Raw genomic sequence first — 13,022 nt, 5'->3', positions numbered from 1 at the left:
AGTAGAGAGAGAAAGGATTTTCCTCTGTGGAGTGGGGGTCAGATTAAAAAAACAGATCATTTTCAGAGCATCACACCATCAGTATTCTTCCCTAGGGCCCTGAGGAGAGCTCAGTGCCTCTGAAGAAACCCATGTTTTCAATCTTCATATTTCTGCTGTTTAACTTAGCAGGCAAAGGACTATTCTGGACCATTTACACTGATTTGAAAATAACATTTGTACCACTGGAGCCCTTCCAGCAGATAACAACAAGTGTTGTGCCAGTATTTATATAGTACTTAGAGGGGTTTTTTTATTATTTCTTTTAAGCACTGAATTTAGTTAATTGATATGCCAATACTTTAAGTCCTCTGTACCTGGCTTTGGAAACGCAGCTCTAGAATTTACAAAATCAGTATAAATGGTCCAGAGAACTCCTCTGCCAGCCTGTGCTTTTTATCAATGCATGGAGTTTGCCAGTATCTCAAAATAGGGTCTATGTACCCTGGTACTATATGGACAGAAAAACTATCTGGAACTTTTCAGCCAGTAATGTATTTTCATTCATTCAGGATTCAAGGCTATAATCTTTCCTCATAGATTTTTTGTCAGAAAGAATGAGCAAAGTTATTCTACAAAGCATGGCAGTGACTACATCTGCTGTTCCCCACTTACCTGTTGGTCTGGGGCTACAGCACTCCCCCACAAAGGGAAATATTTGGTGTTTATGTTGGAGGAATCAGGCCAGATCCATCAGCCCAAGAGAGGCGAGGCCGTTGCAACTCCACACTCCCAGGTCCAAGTGAAGGGAGGTCAAGTATGTATTCCCAGCCTAACCCAGCTCCTCCTGTGGTTTTCCCTTTAGAGATGAGCCATTCTCTCCTCCACCCTGGCTCCCAGGGTACACCACCTTCCCACAAAGAAGTCCAGCTGGATTGTAACTAACAGCTGTCACGCTCACTCCCTCCTGGCACCACTGACACGAGGGCTTCTGGCTGCTGGTCTGCTCTAGGGGACAGTAATCCTGGTCACTCCCTCAGGGTTCTCCAGATGCTGGCACCCAGCCATGCCAGTGCCTGCAGTCCAGGCCCAGTTGGACAGTCACTCATTCCAGCTCCTGGCCCCAGGGACACTTAGGGGCACTATCTACCTGCAGTCCCACGCCAGGTGCTGGCATTTCAATCGGCTTACTCCTATCTGCATGACTAGAGGCTGGCACCAGACCCCCATACACATGGACATGCCCAAAACAGAGAGTTGCTCACTCAGAAAAGAAGTTATAAAGGGATTTAATAATAACACAGGAACACAATGTGCATGATGGATAAGCACATCACCCAGAAAACTCCACACACAACTGGCTCTTTCTATCCCCTTTTCCATCTATTTATCTTACTTGTTCCTTCCCAAATCACCTAGATCTCTCCCTTTCTTTGCCTTTTGAGTCTTTCCCTAAGCATCCCATGAGGAGTCCTATGCAATCCTGAACTGCTCTTCCCTTGCCCCCTAATGAACCCTAAATCTGTAGGATACAGTCCCCCTCAGTCCTAAAGTTGCTGTGGTGTTGACTCATCTTGACAGGCTCCAGTCTGCACCCTGGGGCAGAGGATTTCCTGGGACATCCCTAGGAAGAGCCTGGAATGGTTTTCCTTATTTCTGAGTTCCTATCTGAGGGTTGCCATCTGCCATTGTGTCCTTGTGCTTCTTTGGAGTTGTGAAAATGGGCCATTGATGAGCTTTTGAGGGGGGTGGGGGGGTGGAGGGCTACTCCCAGGGCAGGGTGTTAGTTGGGCTACCAACCACTGAAGTGCCATTGTTCCTCTGCACTCCATTGTGTGCTTTGGAGACAAGCTTTTGTCACATAATCTCACAGCTGATTTCTTTCTCAGCCTGCTAATGGAGATTTTATAACATACAAATTCTCTGGAGAATGATACAAAATATTGACCAGTAATTATTATTGTTTCACATGTAATGCATAAGCATCTCAGGGATGAGAGCCTGCAGGCCTCCCTTCCCCAGGTGAATGATTTAACCAGTCAGCTACAGCTGCCAGCTTTCTTTTTTGACCTTTTGACTTACTGAATCTTGGCTTTCTTTTTGAACAGTGCCACGACTGCAAGAGTGCAGGGTAGCTTATATCTTACCTATGTGATCAAGGATATAACTAAGTACACCTAGGAATCAGGTGACAATGTCCTGGACCAGGCTTCATGGGTGATAGCAGCACCTTTCTCCCAGGTTTCTCAGGGAAAATTCAAATGAGAGCTGATAATGCTTCTGTCTTTTCTCCAGAAATTGTAGCATTCGTGTTGGGGGTTACAGTGAACCAGGTCATGGAATTGCAGTATGCAGGGGACCTGCTGGGCAAGTGCTGTAACCCTGCTGACCAGCACATCCCAGGACCACTAAACCTGGTACATGGCAACCAGCTACCCAAGTGTGCTACAGCTGCATCCCCTCTCTGCCATCAGTTTCAAACACCTTTCATGCCAGGGCTCCTGTGAAATCACCACATTGTTCCAAGTATCCTGGAAAAGTCTGGGAAATCCTTAACATCAGATCAGACCAGTCTTTTAGGTAGGAAACAAGGACCTGGCTATGACACCCCAAATGTATGAAAGCCTTGCCTTGGGAGTTTAGTTAGACATCTCTGTGCTCAGGACTAGCTGGGTATTCAGAGAAGGCAAATTGTAAGCCTTTAGGCAACTTTGACAGTACATGTGTGCTTTCAGTCTCAATCTGCTGCCTAATGAGGTTTCTTTTAGATTTCAGTTCTAAATGTCAGGTACCGAAAATTTTTCCAAAGTCTTGTTTTGGATGTGGCCCTGATTACGATGACCTGCATAATTACAGACCTGTTAGACTGACAGGGATCCCAGGCAAAAGTATAGAATCACTGATACAGGATTTGCTTCAACAATGAATTAAAGAAAAGTAATGTAATTAATGCCAATCAACATTGGTTTGCAGCAAATACATTCTGTCACATTGGTTTGTGTTGGAGAATGGTTGTTGGAACAAGGCCATGATTCTGTGGAATACCTGTTCCAAAACCCCTCTGTTTAAGACCCCAGAATGAGGCTTTGTCTGACCTAGGAAACAGAGCTTGGGAACCAGTCTCTGTTTCAAGGCCTGAGAAACTGCATAGTTGTACAAGATCTGGGAATGAGATAATAAGGACAGGCATAGCCTTGAAGATATGCTCAACAAAGATGAAATGTCCTTGGAAGACATGACTTAGAGATGAGAAACTTGGCTTGGAGAGCTTAGCTACCGCTGTAACCACACATAGGAGAAGTAAAACAAAGACCTTTGTAAATGAACCAATCAGAGCTTACTGCTGACTATGCTTGTAGAATACCCTATATAAGCTAAGGTATTCTTATTTATTTAACAGCTTGTTACCTCCTAGGTTATCTGTAGATATGCAAGCAGAATTTGTCCTGTTGTGTATTTTTGCCTATAAGGACACACAAAAGATGGTGAGCTGGGATGATTCACTTGTGATCCCTTACCTACCTATATGATAACTTCACAAAATATTATTGCTGACATGCCATTAGTGTTTTAAATGAAAATTTCAGGTTCACTCTGTAAATGTAGCAAAGGCATGCTGTGATTTTTGGTGTCTAAAAAAGAGTCAGGGGCAGGATAGGAAATTTATACAGAGGAGTAAATACTATAGGAGGGTGCTGTTCTCTTGGGCTCTTCCTAATGCTGAATTTATATTACAGACCTGAAGGTTCATTGTAGTGAGAAAGCCAAATTTATCCATTAAATATTCTAAACATTTATTGGTACAAACATCATTATTAAAAAACAGTAGCAGCTTATATATACATATCGCTCACTCCAGATATTGGGACGTAAAAGCTCTGTATTATTGTGCTATCAAATGTAACCAGGCAGCTTGGAAAAAAAACAACATAGAGAGTGAATATATTTCAACAATGTCTTGCTGTGAAGCTATCAAGGATTAATAGGAGATTCTGGTGTAATACAGAAAACGAGGAAGTTTTACTTAGTAGCTACCTGAAGAGGCTCACTAAATGCTATGAACGGATGGTGTGTCACCCAGTAAGTTCTGCAACGTGCTGATCTCAGTCCTAAACCAAGAGAGCAGAGTCTAGTGGCTGAGTCTAGCATGGCATCCCAGAAAAGCTGTGGAAATCACTGTTTCTATGGAAATTTCTACAAGGGAAATCCAGAGGGCTGAACGGCATGAAAATCTTCATGCAGCAGAGTGGTTTTTCAGGGATGTTGCCGAGATGGGTCATTCTGAGGTGCTGGTGTAAATCGTTCCTGGTGGTGGTGGTGGTAACTTAAAAAGCAGACTCTGCGTACCAGCAGAGGAAACGACCACAAGATTGGTACTGGAAGATGAGACGAGGGAGGGAGGAATGAATTACTTGGCAAGGAGAGAAAAGAGCCAGCAGCTGCTACAGCATGAGTAAAAATTAGTTAGTTTGTTTCCCCATTGTTCAGCTGAATTTGTTCATGATCCCACAGCTTAGAGAACTCCCTCAGGTGGAGTCACGGGATCAGCAGTGAAATCAAACAGTGTTGCAGTGTGGTATTCCTCCGATTCTGCCTGGGACTAAATTACGCATGCCAAACACCGGGAATTTGCTCATCCGACGTCAAGGTTGTCAAGTGGCTGAGGGAGATGAAGGTTTAAGTCCGGTGTGTTGTTTTTAAAGGACAGAGAATCCCTGCTGGGCTGTGCCTTGAAGCCATCTGGCTAATTGCATAGGAATTTCCCCGCCGTTTGAAGGTGAAGTGGGGCTAACTGCAGCCATGCTGCTTTCTGTCTTGGCCTAAAAGGAAAGACAACATCCCAACATTAACTATTAAGCCAGCTCGGATTTTGCAATCAGGAGATCAAAGGTCTACAGAGATCTGGAACATCTATTCAGGGCCTGGGCATCCATCTTCGGTGGATATATACAAATGACAGCTAACATTAAGTGAGAAAGGACCCTACAGTAAGTTTATGAGAATTTCAAAGCAGATATAAATCCAACGTTACATGCGAAACAATGGTGCTTCCTTCTATTGAAAATCTTTCCTTCCTTTGTCGTGAGTCAAAAGTTTAGCAAAAGTGATGCATGCCAAATTTATTTGCAAAAGCTGGAGTAGATGAAAAAAAAAACAAAACTAACAAAAAACCCCAGTAGTAGCTAACAGCAGTGACGCATAAGGGATCGTACAGCTCCCAGTGTTAAACAGATGAGATAATATCAGCATCAGCATTGTCTCAGGAAACTCTGGCTCAGAATCCTGGCCAGCTAAGTTACAAAAAGGCAAGGAACCAGGATTTCACTTGAAATTTTGAGGGTTATCAGGAAAAATGGTTAGGGGAAGAAGGGGAAAATAGCTTTGTATTTACCTTTTACGAGTCTTACCCATACAAACTTTCATGGATAATATCCTATAGATAGGTAACAGTGGTGAGGCAGGCTCTGTGCTGATGCAAAGTACCATCTGAAAAGTACCAGTTCTATCTGAATTTTCTGGAACCACACAATGCTGGGGGCTTGTGCCCCTAATGAGAGTTTCTACTTTGTCTTCCACCTGCAAGAATGCACAAAGGCTGTGGGGTGTCAGATCACTGTGCTGAAGGAGAACAGCACTGTTGCACATGTATACATTATTTAGTGTAACAGTAATAGTAACTTTTAGCTAGTACTGCATAACAGTTAAATTCATAATGTATCAGGTCAGAGGAACATCAGGACACTGATTGGGGTGGGAGTGTATTTTTTTTAAAGCAATGCTGAATGAAAATAAACTTCCATGTGAAAAAATATTTTTAAATAACATTGAATGGCTCCAAATAAAACACTTTAAACCGCTCATGTGCCTAAGGATTGTCTCCTTGCTTAATTCCATTTTAGCTGTAGTAACAGAGGGACTACACCTGTCTGAAAACAACCAAAGATGTTTCAACACATCTTTTATCACAGCAAACATGCTGGTTTGGTTTTTCCTTCAGAAATTATTGATCTTTTTTTATTTGCACTTTTAAAGAAAAGCTTATCTTGCCTATAGAGAAGTTCAGTCTGAAAGGCGAAATGATGAGGAATCTACAAGCAACTGGAGAACACCTGCTAGAATGTCAACAGCTTGTGCAGATTTACTGCAGGAGTCCCTGTGCACCCTGCCTTTAGCAGCAGGACACACCAAGGTGCTTTGCTTTAGAAAAATCAGAATCGTTTATGTTTTTTGGCAGATTCCAGATGAGACAAAGTTGGAGACTAGTCCCATTTCTCATGTGGATCACTGATGCCTGCAGCATCCCAGCTTTGGTTACAAACACCAGCCAAACCCCGTAAGAAAAGTGTCTGAGGATGAGTAACACTCAAAGGGAAGCTGTGCTGGATGCTGTGGATGGGGAGTGCCATTTAGCACTCAGTGCCTCTCTCCGGTGCTGAGCCACAAAAGGAAGCATGATGCTATTTTAGCCAGCTATTTAGGCCCATGAATAATTCCACTGGCTTATTATGTTTTCACAGAAACTTTAAAAGTTTTAAGTACAGTTAATGTGTATCCACGTGGGTTTGCTACGGCCAGGACCATTTAATTTCTAAGCAACATCCATATTCTAAAATGTCATTTAAGGCTGTATGTGACCCTTTTCTCACACACACCAAAAAAAACTAACAAACCAAACAAAAAAAACCAAACAAACACACAAACAAAAAAAAACACCACAAAAAAAAAAAAAAACCCACAAAAACCAAAACCAAACAAAATCCCCATCCCCTTCCAGTATCATGTTAGCACGAAAACTTAACACCCCGCAACTCGGCTACCCATTGTTAAGAGACAGAACACCTCCCCATCTAAAATTATACTCCTTTATCTAAAATTACAATAATTAGTTGCTGTGCCCGTGCTGGAAGTGGAAACCCGAGGGAAATTTAGAACGGGAACCGTCTACGCTCATTTCCCAAGGTGTACATTTGGCTAATGTGGGGACGATAGATGATCGGCGGGGACATTTTCAAGCGCTTACTAGAGAAGTTGTAAGAACCCCGCTAAGAAGCGGGGATGCCGGGGGGCTGAAGGAGTTGCAGAGGGACGTGCGGGGTGCCCGTAGGCTGAGGAGCGGCACAGGCAACCGAAACGCGCCTTTGCCGGAGGGAGGGAGGGCGGGAAGAGCAGCAGTTTCGGGAAGCCGCGTCCCCCTCCCCTCTCCGCCGCCGCCCCCCGCCCGAGCCCGGACAGCGGCGGGGGCGGCCTCGGGGAGCCGGCCCGGGGGAGGAGCGGAGCGGAGCGGAGGCACACGGCGCGCCCGCTCCGCCAGCCCGGCCGGCTCTGCGGGGAGGCGGCTGCCCGAGCGGGGCCGCCCCCGCGCCTCTCCCGCCGCCCCGCGCCGCCTGGGCCACTGGGAAGATGGATGGGCACGTCCTGGGATGGATCGTCCTGCTGTGGATCGCAGGTAGGACCGCGGGCGGGAGCACGGGTGGCCCGGTGGCCCCGACGTCCCACGCCGTGCCCAGCCCGCCGGGCTCCGCGGCTTTTCCTGAGGGCGAAAACTGGGGGTGCTTTGGGGAGATGCTTCGGAGGGAGCCGGCGTGGGGCCGGGAGCTGCTCGGGGGCGTCCCGCGGTGCAGTTTGCGGAGACTTTCGCGGATAGCGCTGGGAACGGGGGGCAGCCGGTGTCTCCCGCCCGGCCGGGGCGCGGGGCAGGTCCGAGCGGCCCCCGGCGCGTCTCTTCTCTTCTCTCCGCGTGGTGCCGGCGGCGCTTGGGCCCCGCTCGCCGCGGGGAAGAGAGCGCTCGTCTCGGGGAAGGGGCAGCCGGCCCGGGGGAGTCGGAGTGTCCTTGGCCGCGCTGCGGGAGGGATGGCGACGAACCCCCGGCTCCCCCCTCCCGGCCGTGCAGTGCCGTGCCGTGCCGGGAACAATTGCAGGAACTTCTCCTTTAGCCGGTGTCCTGACCGCACATGCCGTTTCAGCAGAGGTGTGAGAGGAGGGGGCTGCCCTGCCTCTGCCCCGGCTTCCAGAGGGCAGAATTCTAGGGGGGCCTTCCCCGTGACGGTGCAGTTGCGCCCAGGCCTTTGTGAGCGCAGGACGGGATTGCCCCCCAGCCCAGCTCGCTGCCCACCCCTCACCTCGCCGGCTCCCGAAAAGGTCGGGCAATTCCCCCGCTAGGGCAGGGGGAGGGGAGCCGGAGAGGCGAGCAGAGGGGGCTCAGTGATGGGGAGAGGGCGGGGGGGACAAGGTGAAAAGGAGCTGGGTCTGAGAGCTGGGCAGCGAGGAAAGGAGAGGGAAGGGATTACAGCAGGGTGAGAGCGGCGGGGCAGCCGGGAACCCGGGAGAAAGAGAAAGCCGCGTCCGGTCAGGAGCAAGATCTGCCTCCTGTGAGCCGGTGCAGCAGCCAAGCACAGGCAGGAGCAGCAGTCTATAGGAAAAGCTGCAGTAGGATGACTTAGCCAGGGAGGCTGGATACAGGCTGAAAGAAGAAACAGACACACTTGGGTTAAGTGGCATATTTTTCCCACTGTCACCTATGTATCCTACAAAAAAGACCTCAGCCTCTTCCCTCTTCCTATTCAGATTTAGGATTCGCAAGCAGTAAATTCGGCTTTTTAGTCATAACACTTCTCTCCCACCACCCACCCACCCCTTTCCTTGCATTTTCACTCTGAGTCATCCTCAACACCGGTGCCTGCCTACTGCTCCCTTCCAGGGTTTCACGGCCTCATCTGGGGCTTCAGCAGCTTCCAGCTCATTCTTCTTCCCTTCTCTCCCTTCCTCCTTCCCTGCCATTTGGCTGCTTCCAAATGTATCCCACTTCAGTGAGTTGGTCTGGAGTGCCTGCGCACCCACAGCTGCCCCTCCTTTCCTACTAGCCATAGTAGTGTGCTGATAAATAGCAGCCAAGGACCGGCAAAGCAGTACGGGGTGTAGCTAATGTAAATGTAACGTAATGACATTACATTCCTGCCTCTTTATAAAGAGCTTCTTTATCTGGACAAGTCAGGCTAATCAGGATTTTTTTATCGAGCTAGAAGATTGGGCTGTTGACACTTTTCTCCTTCCAGTGAGGGCAGTTCATGATTCCTGGCAGCGAGCACTGTTTGGAGCATGCAGGGTCAATGCAGAGAGAGAGGTATGGCTGCAATGGGAAGACCTTCCAGTTTCCTCCAGCCCTGTGATTTTGAGACAGGACTGCGTGCTGCTGGTGCTGTGGAGAGCTGGCAGGCACAGGCTTCCGGCAGGCAACAGGTTATCCATAGCTGTGTGCTGAGGGATGGAGGCAGTCAGTGCTCGCCTGCTCCCCTCCAGCCTCCTCCAGCCGCTGCTGCCAGCCATAAATCAGGTGCTGATGTCCTCTTTCACAGCCGACAGAAAGCAAATAAGCAAAGGTGTGTGCGTGTGTGTGTGTGCACAGAAAAGGAAGAGGGGGCTAGCTAGCAAACATGGATTCAAGATTTTCCTCTCCCCAGTGGCTGTGCAAAGGAATGAAAGGTCTGCACTAAGGTAAGGAGCCCTAATCCAGCCAGAGTGGTACACTCCACTCTGGGGAAGAGTAGTGGGGGTTGGGAGGTGGAGGGGCCAGGGGACAGAGTGCAAGATGGGGAAGAAGCAGGGAGACAAAAGGGAGCACGAAAGAGAAGCCTCTCATTCCCTTCCCTCCCCTCCTCCCTCCTCAAAGTCGGCTGAGAAATTTCTAATCAGCACTTTCAGTCCCTTTCCTCGCAGCAGCAATTCCTCTCTGTCCTTTGTTTGTCTTTAATTTTTGGCTCTTGCATTTATCTTTTGTTTGGTTTTGTGCATTGTGAGTTCTTACAGCAATTTCAAAAAATCCTGTGTGAGGTACAATGGATTTGGTTTGGCTTCTCCCCCTCCTGTCCTGCTCTCCCACGTGCCTGAAGCGAGTGTTTTAATAACAACAGCAAATGGATGAAGAGCAGGTCGTTCTTTATTCCTTCCTGTGAGGTCACACGGGTTAAGATATGTGTGGGACTGTGCTCTCATTCTATAAAAAGAAGATACAATTTGCCAAGTCCCCGTGTAAACCCTGTTCTTGTAAATTACCAAGTGCAGCTTGATTCTGGAATGAATCCTCCCCTTGTGTTTACCATTTTCTTATTAATGCTGTAATTTCTAATGCATTTGAAACAAGAGCATAGTGCTGTGCTGGTGACTGAACTCCAGTTTTAGTACAGAACAAGCAGATCAAATTTTTCCTGCCTCACAACTTGGACTAAGCTTGGAAAAATTACACTTAGAAGACTGTCCATGTTAAAATGGGATCTTCCTGATAAGTGCTTTCCCACCAGTAATTTAGCACTCAGTCCCTGCACACTGTTGCTGTACCTGTTCTTTCCCAGCCACAGGTCAGGAGGGCAGGCACAGGGGGCATGCTGGAGCACAGTTGTGTCTTTGCTGTTTCTGGCCAGCTGACCACACTTCTTGAGGAGGCAGGGAAATGGTTAGACTCTTTTACTTGTCTTGATTTAAAGTGTTCATCTGACTTCTCTTGTTTGGCTTCACAGAGCATAGCAAGTGTAGCGTAACTGGGAAGAAATCTTATGTTTTTCTTACTTTTTATTCGGGTGAGGTCACCTTGAGTGAGACTGGCAGCAGTGGAAATACCAATGCCATCCCAAGGACAGGTGTTATGGCTTGGTGTTACAAGGCTTGGAGGAATTCTTTACACATTTCTTTTGCTTTGTTCTCAGGCTTCTGATGAGTGATATTTCTGGGAATGATTTCTGGGATGCTGAACCAAGTCTAGATCAGGAGGCATCTGACAACTGTAACAGGTTTCAGACAGCAGTAAGACAGGGTGGGTCTGATCTGGTGGCCAGAGCTGAGATAATTCACCTGAGAGTATCCAGGGTGACTTTTGTGAATGTGTGAAAGGAGTGTAATGAGCACAGGGAAGATGATGAAGGGAATGAAGTGAGGAGCAAGGGGTGCCTGGGGAGAGCACCACAGAGAATGGGTAAGAGCAAGGAATAGTCAAATGCCTACTGTAGTAATTTTGCACAGCCTGGGCTGTCCTACATGGAGTGGTTTTGTGCTGTGAGTGCTGGCTGTACAAGGCCACGTTCTTCTGCAGCTGCTTTGGGTTTTCCCCTTTCCAGGTTAAGTAGCTGGAGAGCTGAAATTCTTGGTTTTGCTATGGAGCTATTGAAAACAGAACCATGCTTTCACCTCAGCTGCAGCTGTTCAGGCATTGGTTTCTTGCTTCCAAAAAAAGTTGACAATTAGTGGTCACGTTGCTAAGAACACAAGTCTCGTAGGAACCAGACCAAGGCATCCAATTAATTTCCCATAAGCACTCGCCATAATCTGATGGTGATGGCTTTTGCTGGTAAATTGAATGGATTGGATGCAGTCCAACATGAGTAGGCAAGAACGTGTACAATACAATCTCAGTGATCTCACTGGCTCACCATTCATCTGTTTACGCATCTCTTTATAATTTTTGACTTTCTGGTCTCAAAGCCCAGATCCTCCTGATTCAAGCTTGATCCACATAAGAAGGTGTGAATGGTGTATCAGTATTCAGCAGCAGGGGAGAGCACTTTGAAATGATACGTAGTATCCAAGGTGCCAAACCAATAATACTTTTGCCCAACAGTTGATTTTATTTGGGAAGTGGTGTGAGCTACCCTAAGGGCACTGTCTCTTACCAGTGAACAGATGCTTTTCTGCCAAAGCCCTGAGGTAAAGTCTAGGAGTAGCTTTCCTGAGATTCCTGGTTCAGGACCCAGTGATTTCCATTTCCATTCTCCTGTGTGCACACTGCCACTCCTGTCAATAAAGGTACATGAAAATGGAGGATGCAATTTTTGTAGTTTTGTAGGATCAGCTGTACTACCTCAGGCAAGGAGTAGCATGAGCCAAATAATTGCTAAGAAAGAGATGAGATACATGCACAGATAGGGAGACCCATGTGAACTGAAGAATAATGTGTGCTGCCTTCCTTCTCTTGGACTCGAGTCTTGTGTGTTCCAGAAGGATGCAGCCTGAGACATGTTCTACTGAGCAACAGTATTTGGCTTTGCCATTACTTCCAGGGTTTGGTGCTTCAGATCGATTTTATTCTAACTACATGATATTTAAGGTCCCCTCCAACCCAAACCATTCTGTGATTCTATTCCTAGAAGGTGTGCAGTGAAGTTAAATCTTCCTGGGATTCGTTTCATCTCAGGGAGGCACAGGCTTCTCTGGAGGTCAGTGGCAAACCAAAAGCCTCAGTTATCACCTCTCAATTGCCTTCTCTTGCTCAGGGAAGGCGCTTAGGAAGATCAGGCACAGAAGGCTCAAACCCGCCCTTACAAATATCCCCTCTGTAATCGCTTCCTGGAATTTTCTTTAATCACCAGTGAAATGTATTAGTGGTAGCTTGTGTGTAGTGTTGATTGCATAGTTTGAATGCATAATCTGAGGATAGTTCAGGAAAGGAATCAGAGCAAGGAGACAAATGCACATTGCCAGTTGAAACAGACAAACCCCATACAATTATATTTCGGAAGTGTGATTATTTTTAAGCTCTTTCTCCGGGAGTGTGTATATATATATTTATATAGACACACAAAACCATGGATTCTTTTTATTTTCTAAGAGAAAGGATAACAGTGGTTATAAATGCAATTGATGAATATTTTCAAACCTTTTTCTTTGGGTTTAGGAGAGCAAAAAGGGAGGAAAGCAAAGCAGTCATGTAGTCATGAGATTCCCAGGAGCTAGATTTTATTCTTGTTAAACTTGAAACATTATGAAATTCACAATGAACAGGTTCCTTCTCTAGAGTGCAGGAATTGCATTTCCGTCATGACTTCGAAGTTAAGGCTAATTTTGCTCTGTCTGCAATAGTCAAAACATAGCACAACACAATTCAGTTTCTTTTTAGTCCTATTTGTATTAAACTAGACAAAGAGTTACCACAGTGCTGTCACTAAGCTTCTCATAATTTTCATATATTTCACTCTTTTTTTTTTTTTTTCCCTCTACTGTATTAACTCAGAGTTCTGCCCTATGATACATCTGAGGCTTTTCTTGTCTTGGCTACACTA

The 13,022-nt window shown here is 46.7% G+C and overlaps 1 protein-coding gene across 5 annotated transcripts in view; it reads left to right on the top strand.

Moving 5' to 3' along the window:
- The first annotated feature begins 7,243 nt into the window (after positions 1-7,243).
- ILDR2 (immunoglobulin like domain containing receptor 2) overlaps positions 7,244-13,022 on the top strand; it is a 40,570-nt gene continuing 34,791 nt past the window's right edge. For 4 of the 5 annotated variants that reach the window (XM_030263501.4, XM_030263498.4, XM_072923782.1 and 1 more), the window contains exon 1: positions 7,244-7,426. In XM_030263501.4, coding sequence (XP_030119361.4) covers positions 7,381-7,426 — 46 coding nt within the window. In that variant the 5' untranslated portion in view covers positions 7,244-7,380. Of the gene's footprint in view, positions 7,427-9,006; positions 9,472-13,022 lie in introns of those variants that run through there. The other variant, XM_030263510.4, reaches the window with a different exon arrangement.

This window comes from Taeniopygia guttata, chromosome 1, assembly GCF_048771995.1.
Source record: "Taeniopygia guttata chromosome 1, bTaeGut7.mat, whole genome shotgun sequence".
NCBI lineage: Eukaryota > Metazoa > Chordata > Aves > Passeriformes > Estrildidae > Taeniopygia > Taeniopygia guttata.
The sequence above is the reverse complement of the archived record's forward strand: the minus strand, read 5'-3'. Positions and strand labels throughout refer to the sequence as shown.